This window comes from Castor canadensis, chromosome 6 (genome assembly GCF_047511655.1).
Source record: "Castor canadensis chromosome 6, mCasCan1.hap1v2, whole genome shotgun sequence".
Classification (NCBI taxonomy): domain Eukaryota; kingdom Metazoa; phylum Chordata; class Mammalia; order Rodentia; family Castoridae; genus Castor; species Castor canadensis.
In genome coordinates this window covers 149,176,993-149,204,824 of record NC_133391.1, presented here as the reverse complement: position 1 = coordinate 149,204,824, position 27,832 = coordinate 149,176,993, and the positions used below count along the sequence as shown (strand labels likewise).

The following is a 27,832-nucleotide window of genomic DNA, read 5'->3' as shown; positions in this document are numbered from 1 at the left end:
TAACATTGATTCTCTCCAGCTCATAAGGTTACAGGTGATCCTGTTGTTTTTCTTTTTCCAAAACTTCTAGTGATTATGTGTTGTACCTACTCATACCCTTGTAAGTATCATGAGGACTGGTGAAGTGGTAGATGTCTGTAATCCCAGCACTCATGAATCTGAGGCAGGAGGATTGAGAGTTCCAGGCCAGTCTCGGCTACATAGTCTTAAAAAAAATAAATCAAATAAAACTGTCCAATGAAATAATAACTCAGAAATTTAAATACATCACTTAAATGCAAGTTAATTTATTTTACTACTTGGTTGTAAGTATGTTAGCATTACCTAATTGTTCATTTTCTTAATTTCAATATAGTTCTTCTTTAGCAAGGAGAGTAAGAGAAATTAGTGTTGTTTGCAGTATTCTCAACAGAAATTTCTGAATAAAGAATGTGAGATGATGTTAAGGGCATATTTATACAGTGGTGTGTTTAAATGGTTTCTATAAACACATGTGGAAATAGATCCAAAAAGCGTAAAGCCATAAAAACTCGATGAGGCAAAATTCTTTTTTAGCCTACTCAAAAATTATGCTTACCTCTAACCATCACAGATTATAATCTAATGGGTGTACTTATTCTTTTTAAAAAGTCTCATTATCAACAAGTTTTGGATAACTATTTGCAACTGGGTCATGATTTTTTTCATAACAGTTTATAACTGTTAAAAATAAGACATTTTGCCAGGTGTGGTGGTACACATCTGTAATCCCAGCCCTCAGGAGGCAGAGGTAGGAGGATCATGGGTTCCAGGCCAACCTAGGCTACAAAGCAGCAAGCCCTATTTCTAAACAAACAAGTCAAAAAATAAGATGTTTTATAATTTCGAATTCCTACTCCTAATAAGAACTTCTGTGTGTGTGGAAATGAGGTTTGAACTCAGGGCTTCATGCTTTCAAAGCAGGTGCTCTACCACTTGAACACACCTCCAGTTCATTTTACTCTGGTAATTTGGGGCCTTGCAAACTATTTGCTTGGGTTGACATCAAACTGTGATCCTCCTCCTCACAGCCTTCCAAGTAGCTAAGATTACAGGCATTAGCTACGGTGCCCAGCTCCCATAGGAACTTTTGAGCAGCATTTAAATTTTTTACAGAAGAATTTAATTTTTCTCATAAAAAATTTAGTTCTGAAATTTTATTTTGCTTACACGTGGAAGTGGAACGCCTTGCTGTAAGGCATCTTCTGAGAATGGAAACACAAAACCTCTTTTACTAAGTGGGCTGTTCTGTGTCACTCTTATTTAATACTTTTTATTCAGGTGACACTCATACACAATTAACCATTTTGAGGTACAATTCAGTGACACAACACCCACAATGCAGTGCAACCACCACCTCTGTCCAGTTCCAAAACCCTTGTCCTGTTCTATATTACATTCATATGAAGTGAGCCGAGCTCCTGGAAGCTCCCTGGGCCAGCCATCTGATTTTCTGCAAGAGATGCTGACAGTTGCAATATGCCTGTCACCTCTCTCCTCTGCTGCCGCCTTTGGGCCACTTTATGACTAACTCAGTGGATAAATTTCAAGTCAATCCAGTTTAACTTTCTAATAAGTTCAAAATTCATTTTTTGCAGTGCGTATTAGATAGAAGAAAGGAAGATAAAGCAATTGACATTTGGCCGACGGGAAATCTTGAAGTATTACATGTCGCTTTCATTTATCCTGATTTGCCCTCGTCCTCGTTACCAGACTAAGGAATTGATTTTTACAGTCTTGGCTATCTATAGGAAATATAACAATACCTTTCATCTAGATAGCCTCTTCTATGCTGTTTCATAGCTATTTTCATTTAATCAGATGTTATTTAAAATTCTATGAGGGCAACTGGGCAAGTCTTCTTGTCCCCATTTTCAAGTTGAGATTCCAAGGCTTAGGGATGAGTAACAAGGCTTAGGGATGAGTAACAAGACTGCAGTTTCCATAGCCCGGATCTTCTGGCTCCTGGTTCAGGGCTCTTTTTTTTTTCTTCATTAGAAAGAGAATTTTATTTTTAAAGTGTCATCTTAAACTGCAGGGATGTCTGTTAAACGTCAAACAGGCCAAGGGGGAAGCCATGTTGGCAAGACTCCAGGGCCCTTGTGGCCTTTCCCACAGCACTCTCCTCTTTTACAATGCCATCTTATGATGCAGGAAGTCCAAAGCCAACAGTGACTTCTGGTTATCATTGTGCCAGGAACCTCTGAATAAGCTAACCCCTGGGGATGGACCTGTCCCTACCGACTGTGGGCCGGCCAGTACCCCATCCCATGCACACGCTGGACTCATGGGAGAGAACCTGTCTGAAACTGCAACAGAGCAGGGACGACACCCCGGGACAGGTGAGGCTATCTTATCCATTGTTAAGTTGAATGATACAGAGGCTGACACCCTAATAAAAGCATTACACATAGATAATGCTAGGGAAGGGGAAAGACCTTCCAGGGAACATCACTGGGTCACTGGGCTGACTTCATACTTCTGATTCCAGGTTGAGTGTATCCATGTTCCGTCCTCAGTACTATTTACCCATTTTGTGACACAGATGAGACATGAAAAATAGAGTTTTGCAACCTCAGAATCTCTGTACCCTACTAATGTGAAGTCAGGTGCACTGAGAAATGACAATCAAAAGCTCCACAAGGAAAATAAAAATTAATACTGGAAAACTGTACCTAAGTCTTGATGACAGATGGAGTGATGTCGTGGTAGCAGAAATCATATCAATATTGGCTGCATCTTGATACTGTTAAAGTCATGCTGCATTAAGTAGCTGGGTGTGGTGGTTCACATCTATAATCACATCTACTCAGGAGACAGAGAATGGAGAATTGCAAGTTGAAGGCAATCCCTGACAAAAAACAGTGAGACCTTACAGCTAGGCGCCAGTGACTCACACCTATAATCTAGCTACTTTGGAGGCTAAGATTGGGAGGATCATGGTTCAAGGCCAGCCCTAGCAAATAGTTCAAGAGGCCCCACCTCAAAAATAACCAGAGCAAAATGGATTGGTGTGGCTCGAGCAGTAGAGAACCTGCTTTACACATGCAGAGCCCTGAGTTCAAACCCCAGTCCCACCAAAAACAATACAAGCAAAAAGGCTGGGGGCATGGCTCAAGTGGTAGAGCGCTTGCCTCATATGTGCAAGGCCCTGGGTTCAATCTGCAGTATGAGCAGGGAAAAAAAGCTGAATTAAGCTACTCAGCTGAATGTTAGTAGAGACTGGAAACTTGTATTCTGAGTTTGCACTTTGGCGGGGCTTTCTCAGTGGCTGGCCTGGTGGCCGCTGAGGTGCTGACCGTCCACATAGCTGCCAGCAAGTCTTTGCCCTTTGCAGTGCCTGCTTTCTGATTGGCCAGCAACCATGGCAGGAGAGAACTTAAATGGCCTCCCTTGTCGGGTGTCCTCTGAATTAAAAATTTAGAACCTCAAAATATCCACTCCACATTTTGATGGCTACTTATAGAAAAAATGCAGGTCCTCATGTGCTTTGCTCCTCTAATGAGGCTGTTGCCATGGTTTCTGTTCCATCTTCCAGGTTCACATTCATTCACTGAACAGACACTAACAGCGTTTCATTAGCAATTTGACTTTATTGCAAAGTGGGCTAATTTAAAAGGAAGATGATGGAGTTACATGCAGGCAGCTCTTGATGTCACCTTTCAAATAATCCTTCATTACACTGGGTACATTTATAATCCCATCTGCTCAGGAGACAGATGGGAGGATCAAAGTTCAAGGCTAGCCCCCCTAGGGAAAAAAGTTAATGAGACCCCCTCCATCTCAACAAAATAAGCTGGGGTGGTGGCATGCATCTGCCATCCCAGCTAAATGGGAGGCCATAGGTAGGAGGATCAAGGTCCAAGGCTGGCTGTGAGCAAAAAGTGAGACCCTATCTGAAAAATAATCTAAAAGCGAAAAAGGCTGGAGGTGTGGCTCAAGTGGTAGAGCACCAGCCTAGCAAGGGAAAGGCCCTTAGTCAAACACCAGTCCCATCATAAAAAAAAGAAAAGAAATAATAATCCTCATTTGAGGCCAGGGTCTTCACACATTTTAAGAGCTGTGTTCTATAAAAAGATCCTCTGGAAGTTTTCCTGGAATTCACATTTGTGTGATTTTTATTATCAAGATGGACACCATGCTAATCTGCAAACTAGTGCAGAAAGTTCCTTTTTTTTTATTAAACCCAGAGTCTTGCACATGCTAGGCAATTACTCCACCTCTTGAGCCACCCTCTCAGCCCTTTTGGTCTTTGTTTTCTGGCAGTGCTGGGGTTTTGAACTCAGTGCTTCTTGCCCATTCCATCCTGGACAGTAGTCCTCCTATTTTACACTTCCTGCTATAGCTGGGATGACAGACATGTGCCACCATGCCCAGCTTTTTTCCATCAAGGTGGGGTCTCACAAACATTTTTGCATGTGCTAGCCTAGAACCACAATCCTCCCAATCTCAGTCTCCCAAGTAGCTAGGATTGTAGGCGTGAGCCTCCAGTGCTGTCTTCAGCCCTTTTGTTTTGAATTTTACTACACTTAATCTTAGCCAAAAGGCCAAGAAGCAGTTGTATTTTGTGTCTGAGGTAGGGTCTCTCTTTTTCTCCAGCTGACCCTCAAACTCATGATCCTCTTGCCTCCATTTCCAAAGTGGGTGGAGTTGCCGGTGTGCACCACCACACCTGGCACCACACCAAGAATTTCTTGAATACTGAGCATTTGTGAATTTATAGAGGCAGAGATGTCTCTGGAGTAAAGAGACATTTAGTCTCCACCCCCAGCCCCACAGAAGAACCTGTGTCCTGTGGTGCTCTGTGCACCTGTTACAGCTGTGACTGCAGCCCATTGAGATGTTAGGGTGCTGTTCTCTCTTCCCCTCTCTGGACTTCTCATTTAATAAATAAGCCTTGAGAAAGGAAAAACTTGTGTTCTAGCACCCCCAAGCAGTCAGTAGATACTAGTGCCAGGAACCCATGGTGCTCAGCAAAAACAGTATTGTGCTATGTTCAAGTAACATGGAATGCACCATGAAATGTAATATAGCGCTTATCACTGAATTCTTAAACTTAAGGGTCTATGAGGATTGATTGTTGAGTCGTGGTGACACACTGGCGCCCTCTAGGGCTTTGGGAGTCTATCTGAAGCATTTGACCCAATATATTAAATTACCTGATCCCTAAAATTTTGAGAGCTTCTGACTTTTTGTGGCTTTTTCTCTCTTCTTTCCAATTAAAAGACTATCTGTGGCCAGCTGATCCTGCTGACAACCTGACTTCTTGTCACATCCCTTCTTTCATCTAATTTTATTATAAATAACTGCTTTCTAATGTGTAGGAAGGATAGTTTTCAAAATACTGTTTTTTAAGGAAGGAGGCTTGGCTCAAATGGTAGAGAGTCTGTCTAGCAAGTGCCAAGCTCAAAAATAAATGAGTAAAATGCATCCCTTTTCTGTTTCTTTTTATTAGGATATATGTATCCTTTTTTAAGTGAAAGTTCCAAAGCACATAATTGCTAAAAATTACCTTTAATAAAATTCAAAATAATATACATACAACGTGCAGCAAAGCACACGAGTACCAGACACAGGCTGCCTAAGTTCAAACCTGAGCTCCAAACTTTGATGAGAGCAGTGCCCCTGGGCAATTCACTCATGTCCTGGGTCACCCACCTTACAGGGCTTTTCTGAGGATCCAGGATCCTGATCACGGGTGGCATTTGGAGTGCTATCTAGCACATAATATGTGTTCGACAGGTTATATCGCACGTAGTCATGTGATTTTCCCATGGACAAAAAAACGCATGTATGTGTGTAACTGCCTGGCAGATAAACCTTCAGTTAGCTGTACAAGTACACACACATTTCCTAAGGTTTTTCAGAAAGATGGCGCCATCTTCCTTGGGAGTAAGTGGTCCCCAGCCGTGTTGGTGGCGAGGTCTGGTTTGGGGCCCAGGCAGTGGTATTTGGCTCTCTCAGCGGTTGGCTCTTGGAAACCAGGAGGAGGGGGCAGTGGCTTCTGGAAGATCTGTCAGGTGCTGTAAGAAAAGCCCTGCGTGAGAAAAGTGTGTGTATTGGGGAGAGGATGCAGATGCCTTGTTTGGCACTAGGTTTGTAAAGAAAGGCATGCAATGTTTATTATAAGAGCACAGGAAAATTGAGAGGGAAAATTTAAAAAGCAGAAAGTCACCTAAGCCCCAAAGAAAAATTTTTCGGTATGTATCCTTTAGTCCTATTGCATGTATGAACGTGCATTAAATGTATCAATCACAGTCCTATCTTATTTCATTTTAAAAAAGAAAAAACACGTCTGTGATCACCAGTACCTCATACACACAGAAAGAGAGAGAGAGAGAATAATATTTAAGCAGCCTGCTGAGATGACAGGTCTGCTCCTGTGACTGGTGTGGCCCTGGCAGGCTGTCCTGGGCTCTGAGGACACAGCACACCTGCAGCCTGCCCTAGTGAGGAAGCTGCACCTGTGTTCTCCAGGTCCTTCTAAACTGCACCATTACGTGCCAAAGTTTGCTGGGCCTTCCACCCCAGGGATGTGCCCATTATTGGGCATTTAGGGGATACCAAATGAAGCATTATTTTGAAAGGTGCCGCAAAGGCTGCCTCCATGTAACTTCATCTCCTGCAAATAAAACCCTTGGTAGATACACTTTGTAATAAGTCAAGTCACTAACAAATCTTCCTGTAGGATGTGTTCAGGGAGTGAATCTGAAACAGAAACCAGCTTTTCAATGCCCCCCTGTCTCGTTGCTACTTCCCTGTATGTGGTGTCAGCAGAGGCAGGACAGGTATAGCAGAGACCAGCACCTTGATCCGGCAGGTGCTTGGCGGCCCCTGGCCTTCCACAGCAGGCCTCAGGGAAGTTGCCTGCTGTCTCCACGGGTGTCCTGATGACCCACCCTTATTAACTGCCCGTGCTTCTGATGCAAAGGCCGCAGACTTCAGGTGGAGTCGGAGCAAGGGCTGCGGAACCAGCTTACTGGGGTGACTCCTGGCTCCACCGGCGACCTTGGACCTGTTGCTTAACTGCATGATTCCATTCCGCATCCTCCCAACACAGATGGTCACAAGCCGATCCCCAAGGGCTTTCAGGGGTTGGAAGAAATGAAATATGTGGAAAACTCTTGGCATAGCGTGAAGTCCTAATAATATTCACAAAGACCTTCAGGGAAAAAAAAACACATGCCAGGGAGATGATGTTATATGAGGTACAAAGCGAACTCCACATTTGGGGGAGGCACGCTTCTCAAACCACAAGCTCTCCTGTGGCTGAGCTTGCTGCTCTCATCCCAGATCCTAAGAACATTGCTGCCCCTATGTCAGTTTTTATGCCAGTTTCCCCTGTTGTAAGGCTGTGTGTCAACTGTAGGCAGATTAGTTCAAGAGTATGCAGGGCCTTCTGAGTAGGTATCTCCAGGACAGAGGGACCTCCCACGGGTGACTCCATTTTCCACTGTCCCCTTTCCCTGCTGCCCCGAGCTTTCCTGTTCTGCTTTCATTGTGAGGACACCTTCTTTCTCTTTCCTCTCTGACCAAAACTATCCCTGGGGAACCCCACTCAAGTCCCCAAGTCCTCTGTCAAAGGTTCCTTTCTGGGATGCCCTGGCCTTCTGGCTTTCCTCCAGCCTCATCGAGATAGAGCTAACACTCCATGTAGACATGGACCCTGTCCATACACTCTCTTCTCCCTCATTAGCCTCATCTCCTGAGCTAAAAAGGAAGTCCCATAGGTGGGCATGGTGGTGGTTGCCTGTAATTCCAGCACTCAGGGGGCCAAAACAGGAAGATCACAAGTTCCAGGGCCTATCTATCTCAAAATATACATAGTGAGACCCTGTCTCAAAAACAAAAAAAACCCCTCAAGTTCAGAGCAGAGTTGAATCACTCACATTGCATAGCCTGAGGCTAAACCCACACGTGGCCAGCCAGTACTGGAACTGGGCAAGCAGAGTCCACAGCGAAGCTAAGAAATCAGAGAGTACAGCAGTCTCCCTCTTCCCACAGCTTCTGCAGGAGCAAAAATCTGAGAAGTGAAGGATTTCTGGTGTTCCCCACCCTTAAAACTCAGAGAGAGGAAATGGGTTTGTCCTGTCAGTGAGCCTGAATTACTTTAGGGTGGTGGTTATTAGATGTGAGTGTTCTGTAATTTCAGAGATAAAAACAGAGAGTCAAGAAGGTCTATATGTAGGTTGTAGAATGTCTTCCTGGAAAAGATAAAAGAGGTTATTTACAGTACTTAAAAAATTGAGTTTCTGTTTTCTTACATTTTCTCCTTATCTCCTCCACTTTTTGCTATTTTCCACACAGGAGACAGCTCCCCAGACCTCCTCCCTTTCCTGGGGAAGAAGGAGGCCACTCAACCTGACCCCAGTAAGATCTCCACAGTCCCAGGGCAAGTCCACTGGCCCAACCCCCCCTGCCAGCCTGCGCTGCTCCAGGTGGAGGAGCCCGAGTCCCAGGGCGGATCTGTGGTGAGGCTCGTCCCAGAGTGCAGCATGTCCCCGGAATTGAAGGCACCAGCTCTTCCTAAGACTCAGGCTGTGCCTGGAGCCAGCTTGCCCCACAACAACAAGAAGGTGCCTGTCCCCAGGGGCATAGGACCAGGTGCTGAGGGAGTGACTGCAGCCAGTGCCAGTCTGCCTCAAGACCCCCTCACATGTCCAGAGAGGAGTCAAGGAACTCCAAATGACCTCAGCAAGACCTCGGAAAGGACAGGAGTCCATGCACCTGAAAGCTCCCAGGAGGTACCTGTGCTCGAGGACACAGAATCCACATCTGGGTGGACATCACAGGCCAGTCCCTCCCTGCCATCATCCACTGACAGGGCCACAGACACATGTGGTGGTGTCTCGGGGCACTGCTGCCCACCAGGGAGCAGAGAAAGCCCAGTGGCCAACATCGACAGGGTCAAGGAGTCAGAGAACTCTGAAGCAAGGTCTTGGTGTCCTCAGAGAGGGGACTGCGGGGGTCACAAGGGCAGTTGTCAGGGTGGGCCAACAGCAGGAGCTGGAAGTGGCAGTTCCTGCCAGACCCAGACAGTCATGGGGGACCAGACACCTTCCTGGAGGAAGGCCTGCACTGCAGGTCCACCCCCGCCCCCACAGTGGGCCTCCCAGCCTTCCGTTTTGGATTCCATTAATCCTGACAAGCATTTTACTGTGAACAAAAACTTTTTGAGCAACTACTCTAGAAATTTGAGCAGTTTTCACGAAGACAGTATCACCCTGTCGGGTTTGGGTGACAGTACCGAGCCATCACTCTCATCCATGTATGGTGATGCTGAAGACTCGTCTTCTGACCCTGAGTCTCTCACTGAAGCCCCACGAGCTTCCACCAGGGACACCTGGTCATCTCGTGCTCATGGGTCTCCTCACAGGGAAGCACCTACAGAGTCGGAGGAGGAGCACATCGAAATCTGTTCCACAAATGGTTGCCCCCGTCCACCCTCGGCGACTGCCCATCCTCCTGCCCAGGCTGCACCCTGCCCAGCTTTAGCCAAAGTTCTGCCATTAAAGCACAATGCTCTGAGTGAATCAGTGGACAACTCCTGTGAAAGAGCCTGCTTCTTGCCAGGAACCTCACGCACTTCGATCCCAGACTCTTCCCAGCCATTTTCCCTCTTGGAGATAAGCTCTTCAGAGCCGGAAACTCGTGAGGGCATAAACATTGCACAGAGCCACAGGCCCTTGTGTGCAGGAGAAAACATGGCAGTTCCCGGTGCTGGCTCAGCCATGGAAAATAGCCAGGTTTCTGACGTCACCAGCCTCTGTCACAACCCGCCGGTCATGCTCAGCAGCCCTAACATGGTGAATGGTTTGGGACATGATCTGCTGGATGACAAAACCCCAGATAAACCAGAAACAAATGTTAATGCAACTGACAGTGTGTGCCCCTTCAGTGTGGACGTCCCTGAGAATAGAGACTCTGATTCGGTGAACTTACACATCTCCGAAAGTCAAGACCTGGCTGACTTGCTGCAGAAACCAAAAATGGTCTCCAGGAGGCCCATCATGGCATGGTTTAAAGAGATAAATAAAAATAACCAAGGTACACATGTGCAGGGCAAAACTGAGAAGGAACATGCCACCATGCCAGCCAGGAGTCCTGACTCCAAAATTCAAATACTGAGCTCAAGCCACAAAAGGGGGACTGCTGTGCCTAACAGCCCTTCTGCACCAAAACTGAATCTTGAAAATAAAGACTCATCTAAAAAGTGTTCAGTAGAAACACTTTTAAGTAACAGTCAGAAACCCAAGTGTGGCCCTAAGCTGAAGAGACTCAGCATCAAAAGCAAAAGCAAGGAGGCCCCTGCTGTAAATTCTTCCAAAGCTGGTGCAGTGGATCACAGGAAATCCTTAATTTCACCCCAGACCTCCCACAAAATGCTCTCAAAGGGAGCATCCCACAGGTTCCATGGAGCTGACCGTGAGGAACTTGACAGCAACACCATAGACATCTCCACGTCTTCCCAGTGTGTGCCAGACAGCAAGCCACCCCTGGCAGCCTCCAGGTTACTGAAGGCCTCTGCATCAGACACAAGCATCAGAACATTCATTTCGCCTCTGCCCTCCCCTAAGACTCTCCCTGAGCAAAGTGTGTATAGTAGGTTCCACGTGGCTGTCCACTCAGAATCTGACAGAGGTTGCCCACCCACCACCAAGTCCCCCAGGTGTGGACCAGAGGGCAAGGTGCCCCATGCTGACTCTGGGCCTGGGAGTCCCACCGCCTCAAGAAGCGGTGTGGCCTCAGCGGGGATCAGACAGAGCGAGCAGCGCAGGCCCAGCCAAGTGGAAAAAGGAAGCACAAAAATTGTTAGTGATCCCCTTGAAAGAACAAACCAGCTGAAAATAGTTGAGATTTCTTCTGAAAGAATGCCAAAGAATGTGTGTGGTGACAAATCAGCTGAAAGTGACACACAAGAAGGGTTCTTGGCCCAGAGCAACTGTCAGGAGAAGAGTGAAATCAGTCTCCACCAGTCAGTGGAACTGTGCTCCAATTACCCATCCTCACTTGTGTCTCCTGCCTCCCAGGCCGAGCAGGAAATGCGACAATCGGTCAGCTTGGCCAAATTGGCTTCTTCAGCTTCCTCCCCACAACTGCCTGCTAAAAAGGCAGACTGCTCCCAGCGGAGATCAAACCAGATGTCAGACTCACTAGGGGTGTCCAAGAATGGCACGGCAATGGACCCCATGGGGGAGGAGCATCCCTACTTCACACCAAGGCCAGCCACAAGGACATACTCTATGCCGGCCCAGTTCTCAAGCCACTTTGGACGGGAGAATCATTTGCCACACAGCCCAGGTCGCTCATCTCGGGACAGCCAAGTCCCTGTGACAAGCGGTGGTCTCCCTGAGACAAAGGCACCAAAAGGTCATAGTCTTGGCCTGGCTAATGGACAGGGTTTATATAGTGTGAAGCCTCTGCTGGAAACATCAAGGAATTTCCCAAAAACCAACCAAGGGGATGTCACTGCAGCCCCTGATACGGGCTGCCTCATCACAGACAAAATCAAAGTCACCAGAAGACATCACTACTATGAGCAGAATTGGCCCCATGAATCTACCTCATTTTTCTCTGTGAAACAGAGGATCAAGTCTTTTGAGAACCTGGCCAATTCTGATCGGCCCACGGTCAAGTCTGGGGCATCCCCATTTTTGTCAGTAAGCTCTGCTAAGCCTCCCATTAGCAGACGGTCATCTGGCAGCATTACTTCAGGGAACCTCTGCCACCCCAGTGACGCAGCAGCAAGGTCACTGAGGCGCAGCTTGAGTTCCTGCAGTGAAAGCCAAAGTGAAGCCAGTGCTCTCCTCCCACAAATGACCAAGTCCCCATCTGGCATGACACTGATTGTCTCCCAGGAGCACCCGCAAGAGACCGGTAAAAAGAGCCCCGATTCAGACTCAAAGAAATCACTTGTTCCTTTGGGAACTCCCACCCCAACAGTGACTCCGGCCTCGCCTGTCAAGAGGAACAAGTCCTCAGTACGCCATGCCCAGCCCTCACCTGTGTCCCGCTCCAAGCTGCAAGAACTGAGAGCACTGAGCATGCCGGACCTGGACAAGCTCTGTGGTGGAGAGGACTACTCAGCAGGACCCACTGCTGTGCTCTTCAGAACCCAGCTAGAGATCGTCCCCAGAAGGTCGCTGGGCTCACAGGTGGGGAACCAGGGTGGAGGCCTTCGAGGCCCTGATGGATCAGCAGCCCTTTTGAATCCCAGGAAGGGTGAGACCAGGGCCTGTCCAGGAGGAAGTAGCCCTACAGCTAGTGAGTCCTCTGCGTTCCCTGCAGCCAGCGAAGGGGGTGAACCCGCCCAGGACCTGCCTTCTGCAAAAAGCTGGTCAGTTAGGTAAGTATCTGCCTCCCCTTTTATTTAAATCAACTTGATTTTGGAGAAGCTTTAGGCTTGTAGAAAAACAGCAGGGGTAGTACAGAGTTTCACATACCTCTCACCCAGCTCTTCCTAATGTTAGCATCTTCCATAACCATAGGTCAGACATCAAAAGTAAGCATTTAATATTGAGCAATCCTATCAAATCAACTACACCTAGGCCGATTTGCTAATGTTCCTTTTCTATTCCAGGATTCAATCGATCCAATCCTGATACCTCATTGCATTTGGCCTTCGTCTTTTTAATATCGTTACTGGAAGCACTAAAAGTGCCTGGCAGGGGAAAGTTTTCCAAACTGTGGCTCTGAGAAACACATAGGACGTGGCATTTAAGCAAGAGCCAGTCGGGGAGGAGGAGGTGTGGAAGCTGCACTGCAGGGGAGAATATGGGCTTTGAAAGTGACTGGAGTTACATGGGACACTTCTGAGGTTTGAGAATATCTCACTTGAGCCGATCTATTGAGCACTTCTCAGTATTTCAGCAGTGCTCTGTTAAACTCCTGTTGCCATTGTCAACAAAGGACATTCCTTTTGGGCATGCAGGTTCTTCACTTAGTGTCAGTTATGACCAACAGAAAGCATGAAGATGGAAAATACCTGCAACACAGTAGAAAGATCTTTTCAAATGCATCCTTACAAAATGGAGAAATTTCTTTTCTCTTTAATGGTCTTCAAATATTTTTGTTACTTAGTTTGGATCAACTTCTTGACTCAGCGGGGGACCAGCAGAGATTACAGGCAGTTTTATCATCAGTGGGGTCAAAATCTACGATTCTAAGTCTTATTCAGGAAGCAAAAACACAATCAGAGGTGAGTGAAATGCAGAAAGCAGCACGGGCAGCCTTGGTGCCCAGGTGTGTGCCACCAGCTCAGACAGCCCAGGAGATCATGCATTCCCACATCCTGGAAATCTGCAGTTGGCTGGGGGTTCCATGGCTCAGCCTGATTGTGGCCTCATGTGTGGTTGGCTGGCTTCAGAAGCTGGACCTTGCCATGAAGGTTCAGGTGGTGGATTGCTGTCATTGCAACTTTAATTCCCCAGCGGCAGCTTGTCACCTTCCATCCCACCCGACATTGGATCCTCTAAGCAGAACTAGAAATGTTGGTGAATGAACACAGTACCTCTGTCCACTTAAGTGTGCACATAAACTAGTGAGGGGGCCACCTGCTGGTGAAAGGAAAGTTACCTTGGTGTAGCCCTACTAGTGCCCTGAAATTTAATAAGAGCTCTTAAACCCAGAGTACAAGACAAAGCAGCTAATAAGTAATTACAAGTAAAGTCTTTGAATGAATCAGATGTGATGATAAACAGTAACAAAAGGAAGTGTGAGTTCACATCTAGAGTCCTTTCCTGAAGAATAAGTTTCTTAGGACTATTCATCTGAACCCCAACAGATGAGTATCTATGGAGAAAAAAAAGCAAATATGAATAATTTTTCTTGTAATATACCAGGGTTACTAATGTCACCCGTGAGCACCATTCCACAAATGACTCCTGGGTGACATTTGAGGTTTCCCAGCTAAGGAGCAGCCTTGGCGTCTAATAAGTTGGCCTAAATGGTGGAGAAATTGGGTGATTCTTGGCCCACTGGTTTAAGTCTGTGCAGTTAAGAAATACCTGGAGGACTCGGAGGCGGCTTGAGTTGTAGAGCAATTCCCTAGCAAGTGTGAGGCCCTGAGCTCAATCCCCAGTCGGGCGGGGGGTTGGCGGTGGGGAGGCACTTTCACTTTAAGTAAAAAAGGCCATTCCATCATTTCCCTACATCCTTCCATGTGTTAAAATAAGTGAGCATTTTCCCTGTAAAGGTCACTCTGGGATTTCTGGTAATGGTGCCAGGGGCAGAAGTGTGGTGGTGATGTTTCATGTGGACGGAATACCAAGTGTTTCCCTTGGGGGCACCTGTTGGTCCTCTGTCACCAGGGTTGGATGTTCACCTGCAGACAAGTGTTGCCCGTGGTGGTGAAGATGGTTCCCTCTTTCACCAGCATGCAGCCTTCTTTTCCCCTTCCTATTTTCTTACTGCCCTCAGTCGATTTTGGGGAAGAGGGGCAGTGAGCAGAGATAGCCTTAACTCTGCCATCTTCACGCCAGCAGTTTTCTGCCTTACTTTTTTCCAATGAGTATGGCTGGCAGGTGCCCAATTTCCTGTGGCCTTCCACGGTTCTGTGAGAGGTCAGAGAGGTGCCAAAACCTAGCCCTGGCCTTCTGACTACAGCACACCAAGCCTGGGAGAACGCTGAATGTTCATCTGGCTTCACAAGCCATGCCAAGCTTCTCAGGCAATCTGACCTGGCAGTCAGTTGCTAGCACACTTGTTCCCTCAAACGCCCCTAGGAAAAAAGGAATTTGAATAAATTAAAATTGGGGTGACATGCCCTGCAATGCAGGAGAGTCCTATTTTCAGATATTCTGATCTTTGCTCTCTTAGGCATTTTAGATGTCTGAGAAGTATTCATATTATAGAATTAAGCATCACCTCCCAGAAGCTGCACAAAGATCATTTACTGAACCATGTGTTTCTGTCTCTTGGAAAGCCTAGTGGTCTGATCTGTGCCTGAGCACAAAGCTGGGTGAAGGTGACCCTTAAGTCACCATTCCAACCCTTCCCCCACCAAGGCTCAGTGGAACGCTGGTATCAGCACACAGGGCTTGGTTTGAATAAACTCTTTGCAGAGGTACCAAAATGCTAGGAAATAAGTTCTAATTACTAATACTAAACACGTTTTCTTCTCACAGTTGGGTTCTTGCCCCTGCATATACAGTGGTGGTTTTCCCTCTGTATTTCATTTTCTTTCATCAAATCTATCGTTAGGGGTTATTATTAGATTCTTCTGCTGCTGCTGTGTTTGAGAACACCTGGAAGTGATGGATGATCACCTGGAGTGAAATCGAGCAATGCAGACCTTAAAAATGTTGCTGAATCATACAGTGTGTGGGTGAAAGAAGTCAAAATTCAAAATAATTAGCCCACCTAATTTTTTTTATTTTAATTCTTTTATTTCAAGATATCTTTTGATTGATGCTTAAAATAGGACAGTCTTCTGTTACTGAACCTTAGGACACTACTAAGAATGTTCTAGTCTCAATACAGGTTGACAATTAGTTTTAATGTCCTTTGTATCTTATGACTGCTAGCTAATTAGTTATAGCTGAAACCAATATCCTATCTGAGCTTGGGGAAGTGGATGTATAAAACGTATGGTCTCAACATGCTTTTGTCCTGCCTCTTGGCACCTCTCTCTGTGGTTATTAGAACGACCTTGCTAAATTGTAGACTTACAGAATTACAGGAAAAAGAATTCTCTTTATGGCCAAATTATGTGCTCTGATCAGATTTGGAAAGTAAAATCTGGTGCTTCAGATGGGTTGAAGACTGGGGAATTGTTAATAGCCCCCTGCTGCCATCCTTGTTCCAGTTCACCTTCCCCAGGGGTCCACAGCTACAGGGTGGACCCTCAAAACCTGGCACTTAAGCACCACCTAGAAGGGGCAGGATGGCTGAGCCGGGACTCTTCCAGCATTTGGGAGAGCTGGATAATCATGGGTCTGCGTCATGCACCTAGATGTAGGTAGAGCTTCTCACGCTCAGCACAGAAACTTTTTCTTTCTATTTCTCTTCACCAGAATAAAGAAGATATTCTCTTCATAGTCTTGAATAAAAAAGAAGGCTCAGGTCTGGGATTCAGTGTGGAAGGAGGAACAGATGTGGAGCTGAAATCAATCATAGTAAGTGACAATGTCAGGAGGCTCTTATGAGATCACTCCTTAAGCAGCTACAGAATTTGATCAGGACACAAATTCCAATCAGAACATTCAGAAACTGCTGAGTTTTGTTCCCTGCCACCAACACAGAAATGAAAGCGTGGGCAAAGCAGAATGTAGTGGTTTCATTGACCGAGATGAGCGTATTTAACAGAAATAGCGTGATGTGCAGGCCAAATGCCAATACATATAAACACAATTATCTACATCCTTATAATTTGCTTAAGTATCTTTCTAAAGAACTGGAAAAACAGGAGTTTCAACTAACCAAATTTGCATTTGCTTATAAAATCCCTTCTTTCTGAAGTATCACTCAAAGACCTTGAAATCATTAAGGAGGCCACCCACCTTCGCTAGACAAGCCTAGGTCTCACAGTCTGTACTTAATTTTGGGGTTGACATTTGTAATTCTAACCACACACACACACACACACACACACACACACACACATGCACACACACACTATGTTTTTATTATATCAAGTACTTGTATGATTTAGAAAACTTATCATGAGGAAGTTTCTTTACCACAGATTTGCAGTTACTTGCTCACTGTTGCAAAGGTCATAAGTGGATTTGGCTTTTGTTCTCTTTTCCTTGCTCTGTCCCAGGTTCACAGGGTGTTTTCTCAGGGAGCAGCTTCTCAGGAAGGGACTGTGAGCCAAGGGGACTTCCTTGTCTCTGTCAATGGTGCTTCGTTGGCCGGCTTAGCCCACGGAGATGTCATGAAGGTTCTGCATCAGGCCCAGTTGCACAAATGTGCTCTGGTGATCATCAAGAAAGGGAATGACCAGCCCAGGGCTTCCACCTGGCAGGAGCCTCCCATGGCCAATGGAAAGGGTTTACTACCCAGAAAGACCATGGAGCCTGAAGCTGGTAAGACTGGCAACCAACAGTGTGTGAGCAGCTACCAGACAGAGTAGATTCTGGTTGGACATAAAATAATGGCTAATTCTTGGGTCAGAAAAAATAAATGTAGAAGCCTAGTGTTTTTGGATGAAAATGCCTGCTGGGCAGCTGCTCTTTCATATTTAACACCTTCTTGCTAGGACGTAAGTGGTTGGTAAGTAAAACAAGGAGCTCTTGTGATAATAGAGTCAATGCTAATGGAGAAATTCCAGAACTAGACTCGTCCTTTGGAAGCATCAAGGTTGGTATTCTTTCCTGTTTTAGCAGAACCTAAGAAAATGAAGGGCAAAGTATTTTTGTGTTTATAAACAGACTGCAGCCTTCATCCAGAAAAGGATCAGAAACAGATTTTCTCTGTGCCCTACCCGAAGTACTGCTCAGAGCCTCAGTACTAAGTACCACTTCTGTTCCAAAGCACTGGCTGGTGATCACAGCCCTTGGATAAGCACTGCAGGCTTCCTTGGTGTCCTCTACCTCTCTCTAGTTCACGAAGTTCACAGGGCACTGCCTCTAAGAAGGGTTTGTTTCTCCTTGACATATCTCCTGATAAAGTCAAAAGGAACCGAATGCCTCTGCTCAGCTTGGCTTCACTGTAGCCCGAGCTGTGGATAAAGGCTTTGCTGAACATAGGTCTGATTCTGTTGAACAAGTGGGAAACTTCTTATCCAGATGCCTCCCCAGTGGCACGGGTGGGCTTAGTTCTCTTCCTGCTCTGTGAGGTCACTGGCACTCGTTAGGCAGCAGCAGTCCTTCCCAATCTTGGGACACACTTTAGTCATCAGATGCTGTCCTACTCACCTCTGCCCAAATGCCATTGGTGTATTCCTGGTGGGATTGTGAGAATGCAGCCTGTCAAAGGAAACACCTGGCACTTAATCCTGACAGCTTTCAGGGCTTTTGAGACTCATGACCTCAGGTACAGAAGATTGTCCTGCTGCCATTTGTAACCATAAAGTAGTCCTGTGGCACCTTCAGGCCATCTGACCTGGAACCAGACCCTGCAGAGTTACCAAGTTGTAAGCACCTCAAGGGTTTAACTTCTTGCTGTTCCATATTCTTTTCTTTATGGCCTCCCCGAACCTCTGCAGCTCTTCCTTACCCTTCACTGACAGCATGTCTGGCCTCAGCCTGACACAGTAAGCTGGTCAGCAGAGGCACCTGGAAAACCTGCAAATTCAGATGCCTAGGAAATAGAGGAGTGAAGACCAAGCATGAGTACCTTTTTAATGTTCCAGGATGATTCCTCAAGGCTGCTAAAGATGATAGCCACTGTCATAATACCCCCCCTTTATCTTTTAAATAGCAAGTCACCTATTGAAAAATCCTGCCACTCCCAGTATTACTAAATACCCTTCAGAGCATGGAGATTGACTTTCGTTAGTCACAATAATGGACTGGTCTTTATGTTCAAAGGCAGTGATAACTGGCTCATTTGAGGTCCTTCTCCTGCCTCCCAAGCACTCTTAACAGTCTTGGCTGGTAAGCACATAAGTAAGAGAAACTAAAAGCCAAGTTTACAATCCCTACTCACCCCCAGCCTGGCCTCTCCAAATGAGCACACAGAGCGGGTGCAAGTTCGTTGCTGTAAAGCAGGCGTCACCATGGAAACACTTCTTCCCATGGTACAGACAGAAGCCAGTGAAAGCAGCCAGGGTATGGTAAAGATAACCGTGGCTAAAGGCAGGGTTACCTCTCACAGAAGTACTTGGGGCGTGGGGCAAGGAAGGAAGCTCTACCTACTTCCAAGGAGCTTCTTGGAAAGTTGTGACAGCCTCCCATGAGGGTGGGCACTTCAGTGTTGCTGAAATCAGTAGCAGATGGTGACAACGTTGCCATGGTAGCTAGGGCTGGCAGGATATCGAATTTGATTCCCTGATGTGTGTTGCCAGAGGGCTTTACAAGAGCAGTTTGTCTCCTGGGGATTTCTGCCTGGGCATAAAAGCATTCTCCACCCTCACAGAAATGTATGGGACAGCAGCAGACCCAAGTACAGCGGGAACATTGCCAGACAGGTGGCCCCCATTCTGCAAGACCAATCCTAATACTGGCCTCAAAGATTTGTAAGCACTTTGGGTAGATGGGACTTGAGGGTGTCAGGTGTTCATGGTGCCAGAGGCAATGCATTTGGGAGGCCTGGGACAAGAGGCATGAGCAGCCACTGTCATCCGGATCTTGGTGACTGCTCTTGCTACAGGGAGAAGTGGAGCTGCTCACGATGCTCTGTGTGTCGAAGTGCTGAAGACCTCGGCTGGGCTGGGATTGAGTCTGGATGGAGGGAAATCGTCTGTGTCTGGAGATGGGCCCCTGGTCATTAAAAGGGTGTACAAAGGTAAAGTCCTAGAAAGCTCAGCCAGCCTCCTACTATCTGTTTTCTTTCCACATGTATCTCCATAAAAAATCAGTGCTTTCTGTTTGGAAATCAAACTTGTTTTTCAAAATCTAAAATGCTTTTAATGTGTTGTGACATAACAAGGTTTGCTCCATGTTGGCCCTGATATGTTTTGCATGTATTAAAACTTGCATGGCAGCTAGGCATGGTGGCTCACATCTGTAATCCCAGCTACTCAGGAGGCAGAAATCAGAAGGATCACGGTTTGAGGCCAGCCTACGCAAAAACCACAAGCACTTATTTGAAAAATAACTAAAGCAAAAATGGGATGGTGGGGTGTGGCTCAAATGGTAAAGCTCCCGCCTAGCAAGCATGAGGTCTTGAGTTCAAACCCCAGTACTGCAACAAAAACAACAAAAATAACCTTTGCATTGCCCACATAAGAACCCTGTCAAATAGGTTCCAAGCTAAATAATGCCATCAGACGTGCCAGTCAAGAGCACTTGATACCAGCCAAGATCTCACTGACTTAATATATCAGAAAGAAAGTAAAATGGAAAGCAGATATTATTGAAATACCTGGCAAATGAGGCCTTTTCATGAACTGGAATAATTCATCTTACGATCTCAGGCAGCTCCTAAAAATCTCTTCCGATTCCTAAGTTGAACAATTATATTAATGTATAGTTGTGTCACCAATGTCACTGCATAATTATACTTGCAAATAGATCAGAAACCCATTTGAAGTTAGAGAACCTAACAGAGTAAGTAAGTCAGCAAATGGTAAGGTCGGTTCTTATCTAAAGATTATTTAAAATGACCACCTAGCTACTGACATTGTGCTGTATTTCTATAATTACATAGTAATTCCAAAGCCTCTCTCTACTCCTGACACATGGTGTTAATACAAGAAAAGTTTTCGTTAGTACACTACTATGCTTTAAAAAAACCCAAAACTCCAGCTCGCTTTTGGCCTTATTGCCGTCTTCTCAGAAACCTCCACAGCCCAAGAGCCAGTGGTGGAAGAAGCAAATGCTCAGAGAGCTGAAGTGCAAAAGAGAAGGGTGGAGGCGGAAGTCCAGGCAAACTGCTAGCTGTGCACCCAGGGGACTGGAAGTATGGAGTGCTGGAGATCAGGATGCTCGTCCAAGTTGCTGGGCTGTGGGTTGCTGTCTGGAACTCTCCCATTGGACTTTGAACTCCGTCACTACTCGGTCACCCGGACCACCTCTGAGAGGCCCACCTTGCATATCCAAACCATCCCTGTTGGTCCTTTGCCCTGAAGCTGTCACATTCTATTCCAGTTCCATTCTCAGTTGTGGCCAAGTATAACATGTGAACAATAAATCATCTCTTCTGCTGTCTTAGATGAAGAATTTTCAAAACCTCATGATCAAAAATGGAAATTAAGCCTCTAGTGGTGAGCTAGACGTGCAGTGGAGGCTGGGCTCCCATGCCCACCCAGAGAGGGTGATGAATACCTCCTGGTTTTATGGTACTGGAACTGGGCACTTGTGATGCAAAAGGCTGAGATCTGCTCTCACTGATGTACGGGGCGTTGAAAGAACTCACTTGATGGCACAAGATGGCAGCCAAAACCAGTTGTCTGCTCATGGTCCCCTGAGCAAGTAGAAGACAGGCATGAATCTGAAGTCAAGTTCCTGGACTTCGTAGTACCAGGATAGAGAGAAACCTCCCTACTCTTAATTCCTCAAGTTGAGCCAGGAGGAGACAAAGCATGCAGCAACTCAACCATGAGAACACTCAAGGGACAGCTCTCAGAGGGCACGAGGACATCCATCGTCAGGAAAGCCCATTGAAAATAAAGGCAGGAACATCATTCAAGCAACAAAACCAGGAGGGCATGCAAAAGGAGCAGGCAGATTAAAAAAAAAGTATATATATATGGTATGTACATACATAACCTTAGTGAAAATGAAGTATATATTTTAAGTTAATGAATAAAGTTTAAAAGTAGACTAAATCCATAAAAGGCAGAATTTCTAAAACTAGTAATAGAATAAAAAACAATAAAATGCAGCATAGAGAAATAAAAACTACAAAAGGGTAAAGGAAATAAGGCATTTCAGAAGGAAAGGAAAATAGAAATGAACTGTGACTGAGAAGAATTTTCTAGAACTGAAAGCAACAGAAGTCCTCAGACTGAAAAAAGGGCAAAACCATCTGAATCTTATAAAAACCCAAACGTTGATGTATCACAATAAAGCTTCAGAATATAAAGAAAAATATGAAAATCTACATAACTGACAGAAATTCAGGTTGCTCACAAAGGGACTACCGTCAGATTTGCAGTGTGACTGCCAAAGCTAACAGAGATAATATCTTCAGAGGGCGGGAGAAGTCCTGTCCCATTAAAATACTGGGACTATATGTGCAGCCTGTCATTGACAGAAATGTTAGGTGGCCCCCAAAAATTTTATGTGAAAATACAAGTCACTGACTAGAAGATATTTTCAATGTATTTAATTAGCAAAAAGTTAATGTCCAGAAAAAAAGAACTATAAAAAATACAAAATAAAGAGAAAATTTGAATAAAGGATGCAAGTGGAAAATTGACAAATATTAAAACCTAAGTAGCCAAAAAAGTCAGGAACAGATGCTTAAGTTTAAATTAGATGTGGGGTGAAAATTATGACAAGTACTAGGATCATTTTTAATTGATCAGGTTGCCCCCTGATCAATTAGGAAATAACAAATTTCATAGTATGTGCTGGCAAGCATATGAAGACAAGAAAACCCTCATTCTTTCTGGTGAAGTATTTTCTGGTTCATCTCTCTGGGGGAAAAGGCAATGCTTACGAAAGTGGAGGCTGTGAAAACAGCTTACATTTCTATATGCAGCAGAATGACAGGGAAAATATGTTCATAAAAGGGAAAGCCACATGGCAATTGAAGAAATAAATTAGATCTCTGTATTAAACAAGGGCAATTTCAAAAAAGTGTATTATGGGGGGAAAAGCCAAATGCAGACTCTGTACTGTGTAATACCAATTCATAATCACAAATGTAAGAACCTAAGAATGTATCAAACAAAAGCTGTGCAAGATGTTTTTGCGGAAAAAGTTTAAAAGCTTTCTACAGTACATTTAAAGAAAACTCAGTAAATGGAGAGAAAGATATATCCTGCTCAAATCAGTTAGGATTTACTTGACCTCATGTAACAGAAAACCTAAAATAACTGTGGTTTAAACAAGAAAGAAGTTTATCTTCCTCTCAAGTCCCAAAGCTGGTGCCACCCTTAGTCCCAAAGCTGGTGCCACCCTTAGTCTGTGCAGCACAGACTGTTTCTTAAGGAATCTTCATCTCATTCAACCCTCATAGCAACCAATAAAATAACAAACCAGGTATTACTATTAATTACCATTCCCCAGATTAAAAAAACAAAAAACAAAACTAAGGTTTAGAGAAATTTGTAACTTGGCTAAGTCATACTTGAGAGCAAAACCCAGTCTGATCTCCTGCAAAGTACTTGCCTCCTGTTTTGGTTGGTTGGAACGCCCTGTGTCCTTAGACTCAGAAGAATACTCACAAAATTTTTTGGTTTCATGTAACCTGTTTGGGGGCCTTTATTAATATAGCATAACAGGATACCGGGGATGTGCTAACACGAGATGATTTCGTTATGTCAAAAATGCTCTGAGCAGGTGTGGTGGAGCATACTTGTATTCCCAGCAACTCGGGAGCTAGAACTTCTGTCCAAAGTGAGCCTGAGCAAAAGCACAAGACCCTATTCTGAAAAACTAAAAGCAAAAAGGACTGGGGGAACGACTCAGTGGTAGAGCGCTAGGCTAGCAAACACAGGGAAGCCCTAGTGTCGGTCAAGTGCCTGCTTTGCAACTACAAAGCCCTGAGTTCAAACCCTAGACCTACCACAAAAAAAAAGGAATACTTTTCAGAGCTCAAGGATTTGCTGTAATGCGATCACTGAGTCTCAGAACCTGAGTATACCAGCCAGTGTCGAACTGATAGTTGGGCCTGCTTTTCTGAGTTTATTGGCTACTTGCACTTCAGCTATTGGTTTCCTTGGACCAACTTTCTCTTTATTCTGTATTGTGGTTATTGATTTGTGATCCTTTATCTAGGCTGGATATTAACCCCTTGTTGATTAAATTGATTGAAATTATCTTCCTCTTGTTAGTTGCTGATTTTTGGCTTGCTTGTATTGGGGATATGGATGGAGGGAATGGGGCTACAGTTGAGGGTTTGTGTGTGTGTGTGTGTGTGTGTGTGTGTGTGTGTGTGTGTGTGTAGCTCAAACAATTTTTATGGATATAAGCACTTTGTATCTTAAATAGTTCCCTTTCTAAGAATATAAGCATAACCTTTAAAGGTATTTAACTGTTCAGCTTACTCATATCTGTTTTTAACTGTGCAGGTACCAAGCCCTCACTCTGTACTTTTCTGACAGGTGGTGCTGCTGAACAAGCAGGAACAATAGAAGCCGGAGATGAAATCCTTGCTATTAATGGGAAACCCCTGGTTGGGCTCCTGCACTTTGATGCATGGAATATCATGAAGTCTGTGCCAGAAGGACCTGTGCAGTTGGTAATAAGAAAGCATAGGAATTCTTCATGAATTTTAACAAAAAATCTCCTTTTCTCCATTCTCTTTTACTTTAGCAAATCAGAATGACTTCAAAGTAATGTCAGCAAACAATGGTATAGATGAGGACTATAAAAATCTCCACATGCATGCTTATACATGAAGCCTGTCCTGTTGTAACAACAATGGAATTGGACTCTGGAAACCTTCCACCTGGTCCTCCTTGGCTGGTGGTCATTCTTTTCCAGTGCCTGTCCCCTCCTTTTATGTTTGCAGTGGGGACACAAGGGGTGACATGCTCCTCTTCATCTCAAACACCTAGCAACATTTTCACATCCCTCTTGCCACCTCTCCCAAAATACACTCCTGGTGAGTAGGGACCTAATGGGTGACACAAATGTCACAGCTAAATAGACTATAGTTTTATATAATTTTGTAAGTAAGACACAGTGATTTTAGGTACATTTAATGGAAGGAGAGAGCTATAGGTCTATATGTTACCCTGAAAAGAAAATTAAATAAAATTAATTATAACCTAATTGTTAGGCTGAGCTCAGGAATTATCCAAAAAGTGAAAATGCAAAATTCAGAAATATTTTGTAACGAGTATAATGTATACCGTGAATGCAGAGTTCAACTCAATGGGTTGTTTAGTATGAAGTATTGATCATTTTCTATTTCTGCAAGTGGAAGTCATAAGGCTGTTTTACAAAATAAGTGTTTGATCAACTGTACTAAAAAGCTATGAGCTTTGCTGATTAGAAGAAGTAGGAAGTTCCAAATCTGAAAGCACCTTGTATGTAGTTTTTAAGCTTGTTTGAGTAAATGCTTGAATTCAAGACTGATCAACACCATTAGAGGCAAAACTTTTAGTCACTGGGTTTCCATTTCTACATATTATGTACTTCAGCCACTAACTTAAATTTTCAGAAATCGAGTTATCTTTTTTGTGTCCTTGGATTTCGAAACAAAGGCATTCTTTTTATAATCCAAATTGAGGAGCTTAAAGTAATCCTTTTGAGATTTTTTTTGTTGGGTTAGTTTTTCTCCTCTTTTCCAACACACTAAGGAAATACAGCATTTCACAGTAATGGCTTTCCTCTCTAGACCTGGCAAATGACAGAGCTCTGCAATGACTGACGTTCTTGATGTTTCAGTTCCCCTGTTTTGCAAAATCTTCCTTTCACCAAAAATGTCCTACAGAAGACTCTTGTGAGACTCATGCTGCTTGTGAAACTTGCTGGCTGCTAAGAGCTTCTTCGAAGCTGTTCACATTCAATGTGCCACTCCCCGTCTGCCCTTGTGGTGTAGTGTACCTTATTTTCTCCTAAATTCCAAAACTCCATCAGCTTTGTTTACCAAAATGTCACAAGGAAGAATGGAAGAACAGGGAGAGAAACTGTCAAGGAAAAGGACCTTGTACTATTTACAACCCAAATCCTAGGGCATACAGTCCAGTCCATTGAACCCTGGGTATACAGGTGGGGAATGTGTTTGTCATACCTGCTCGCTTGACACTAAGATTTTATGTTGGCAATTTCTTAAAATAACCCACAGCTGGGCCTATGCTATGAGTTCTGGATCATGGCTTTATACATTTTTTCTGAGTGACCAATCCTACTGGCCATCAGTCAAGACAGCCCAGAGAAGTCCCTCGGATGGGAGTGAAATACCTGGCTCATTCTACAAAGGAAAATGTAGTACAGTAACTAGAAAAGCCTGATTGGTTTAGCTTCTATTTTTCGTTAAGTTACAGGTAGGATACTATAGGAAGTCAGTGCAAGGTGCATGCTAGATTGTTTCTTAAGTTTCTGGGGTCACGTTGATGGTTTCTGCTTTCTTGCCTAATGACATGAGACTATTTGAGGTCAACTCTGAACCATTTTTTTTGCCTCCACTCTTACAGCTATGCCTGTTAGTAAGAAATGCAGTCCTATGTAAACAGGCCTTTCTAGAGCAATGTGGAGCAATGGAATGGTCTCCTTCTTAGAGTCCCAAATCCTCGTATCTGAAGAGTACAAGAGTAGACCTCTGGCTTACCATACTACGGTAAGATCATCAGCCATTTCTACAGATCTTACCAGAAAGGTTCCCTAGTAACAGCAGGAATTTAAGGGAAGAAACAAAAGCTAAATTGTCTTTGACCCTGAGGTAGAAAGCTATTTATTTGTCTTCAGTGTTCAAGGCATGACTAGTATTTCTAATTAGTCTTAAAAGTTCCCACACTTCCTGACATGAACACTAATGGTATTGTCCTGCTAAAGCTAAGAGGGTAGATACGTGTTGTACATGTAAATCACAGTTAAAGCAAATATCATAAAGGCTGAAGTGGGTTGGGTTTCATTTCCATCCTCCCACACGCATCTCATTGCATTAAGTATGGTTGACTTAATTGGCACCACATATACTGTATAATATTATACATTATCCTTTATTTATGTAAAATAAAATGCCTTATATATTAAAGAGTAAGTGCAATAATATGAAATAGCCTGTACATTTTTAAAATGTCGTCGCCAAGTTATGTAAATCCGTATCTCTGTAAACAATTTTTTAATTAATTTTAAAAAAATAAACACTCTGCTTACTACTTGGTTTTCTTCAATGCTCTGCATTTATAGAGTAATACCTATTTAAAAATGCCTGCTGTAACCTAATTATTACCTAAATGGGTGAGAAGTACAAAGGCAAGAGAAGTCAGCCATTCTTTTCCTGGCCACACTCAGAATCCTGACACTGTCCACTCAATCTCTAAAATCACAAACACCTGACTCTTATCCCAACCCCTTGCCTTTCTGGTCATTTCCTCCCTCTACATCCTGTCTTCAATTTTAACAGGCCCTCTACACACCCTTAACAATTTGTCCATTTTCTACTTATTAGAATTCCACCCTTTCATTCTTCTGTCTGGACTACACCCCCAGTAAAGCTGTCCATTTCACAAAACCCTTGCCTCACTGGCCTCTTTCCGGCCAGTCCTGGATCTTTCCAAATAGCCACATCTTGGCTCCTATACCACTATTCCTAGAGAAAAATCCCACAATCCCACGGAAAGATCCCACAATAAATTCATGGTTTCCAACTTCCACTGGACCCTCAGTGCTGCTCAGCCATGGTTTCCTTGTCCATTTTACCTCTCATTTTTCATAATGACTACATTCTTTTTTTTTTTCAGAAACCCTAGCTACTTACCTCCTCTCCCCCCACCCCATACCTGGAAGATCTGGGGTTCTATTTCACAGGGTGAAATAAGAAGCACCTCCATTAGTTAAGACTCTTTGGTCTTAAGATATAAACATCAGCCAAGGAAGACGGCAAGGTGGCATCTCACAGAAATCCAAGAATGGGGCCCAGTATGTGAGCAGAGGAACTGGATTCCTCCTCTTTACTCAGCACCCTCCGCAGGAAGGGCTCCACTGACCTGCTTCTCTCCCAGTTGGCGTCCTTAGCTCCACTCCTTTCAATTAATATTGTTTTGTCCTAATTTTGGCCCATTCTATATCCCAGAATTTATCCTTCTACAAACTGCTGCCTGCCTGGTTTTCCACACACATTCTAAAAAGTAAGTCCTGACTGGCTCCGCCCACCCCTATTTGTGTATTTTCCAGGAGAAAGAGCTTGTTACATAATTCCCTTCACTAAAGCCCACCAAAATGGACAAAGAAGGAAACTAGTTCTAATACAACATGGAAGTAGCCACCAACCCATTCTCTGAATTTGGAAAAGTATATACCGTGTAAAAGAATTACGACCAAACTAGGCCAACAGTGAAATGGAAACATTTCCCTCTGAATGAAAGAAAGCACAGGTGGCCTAAAGTCAGAGTTCTGAAAACCACCATCAAAACCCTTACCTTGGAGAA

General features: G+C 44.4%; 1 protein-coding gene across 12 annotated transcripts in view; it reads left to right on the top strand.

The window, feature by feature from the left end:
- Pdzd2 (PDZ domain containing 2) overlaps nt 1–26,560 on the top strand; it is a 374,613-nt gene extending 348,053 nt beyond the window's left edge. For all 12 annotated transcript variants that reach the window (XM_074077656.1, XM_074077663.1, XM_074077662.1 and 9 more), the window contains 7 exons: nt 2,216–2,360; nt 8,326–12,364; nt 13,099–13,216; nt 16,032–16,133; nt 16,781–17,045; nt 19,273–19,407; nt 23,837–26,560. In XM_074077656.1, coding sequence (XP_073933757.1) covers nt 2,216–2,360; nt 8,326–12,364; nt 13,099–13,216; nt 16,032–16,133; nt 16,781–17,045; nt 19,273–19,407; nt 23,837–24,003 — 4,971 coding nt within the window. In that variant the 3' untranslated portion in view covers nt 24,004–26,560. The remainder of the gene's footprint in view (nt 1–2,215; nt 2,361–8,325; nt 12,365–13,098; nt 13,217–16,031; nt 16,134–16,780; nt 17,046–19,272; nt 19,408–23,836) is intronic.
- The last annotated feature ends 1,272 nt before the right edge of the window (nt 26,561–27,832 follow it).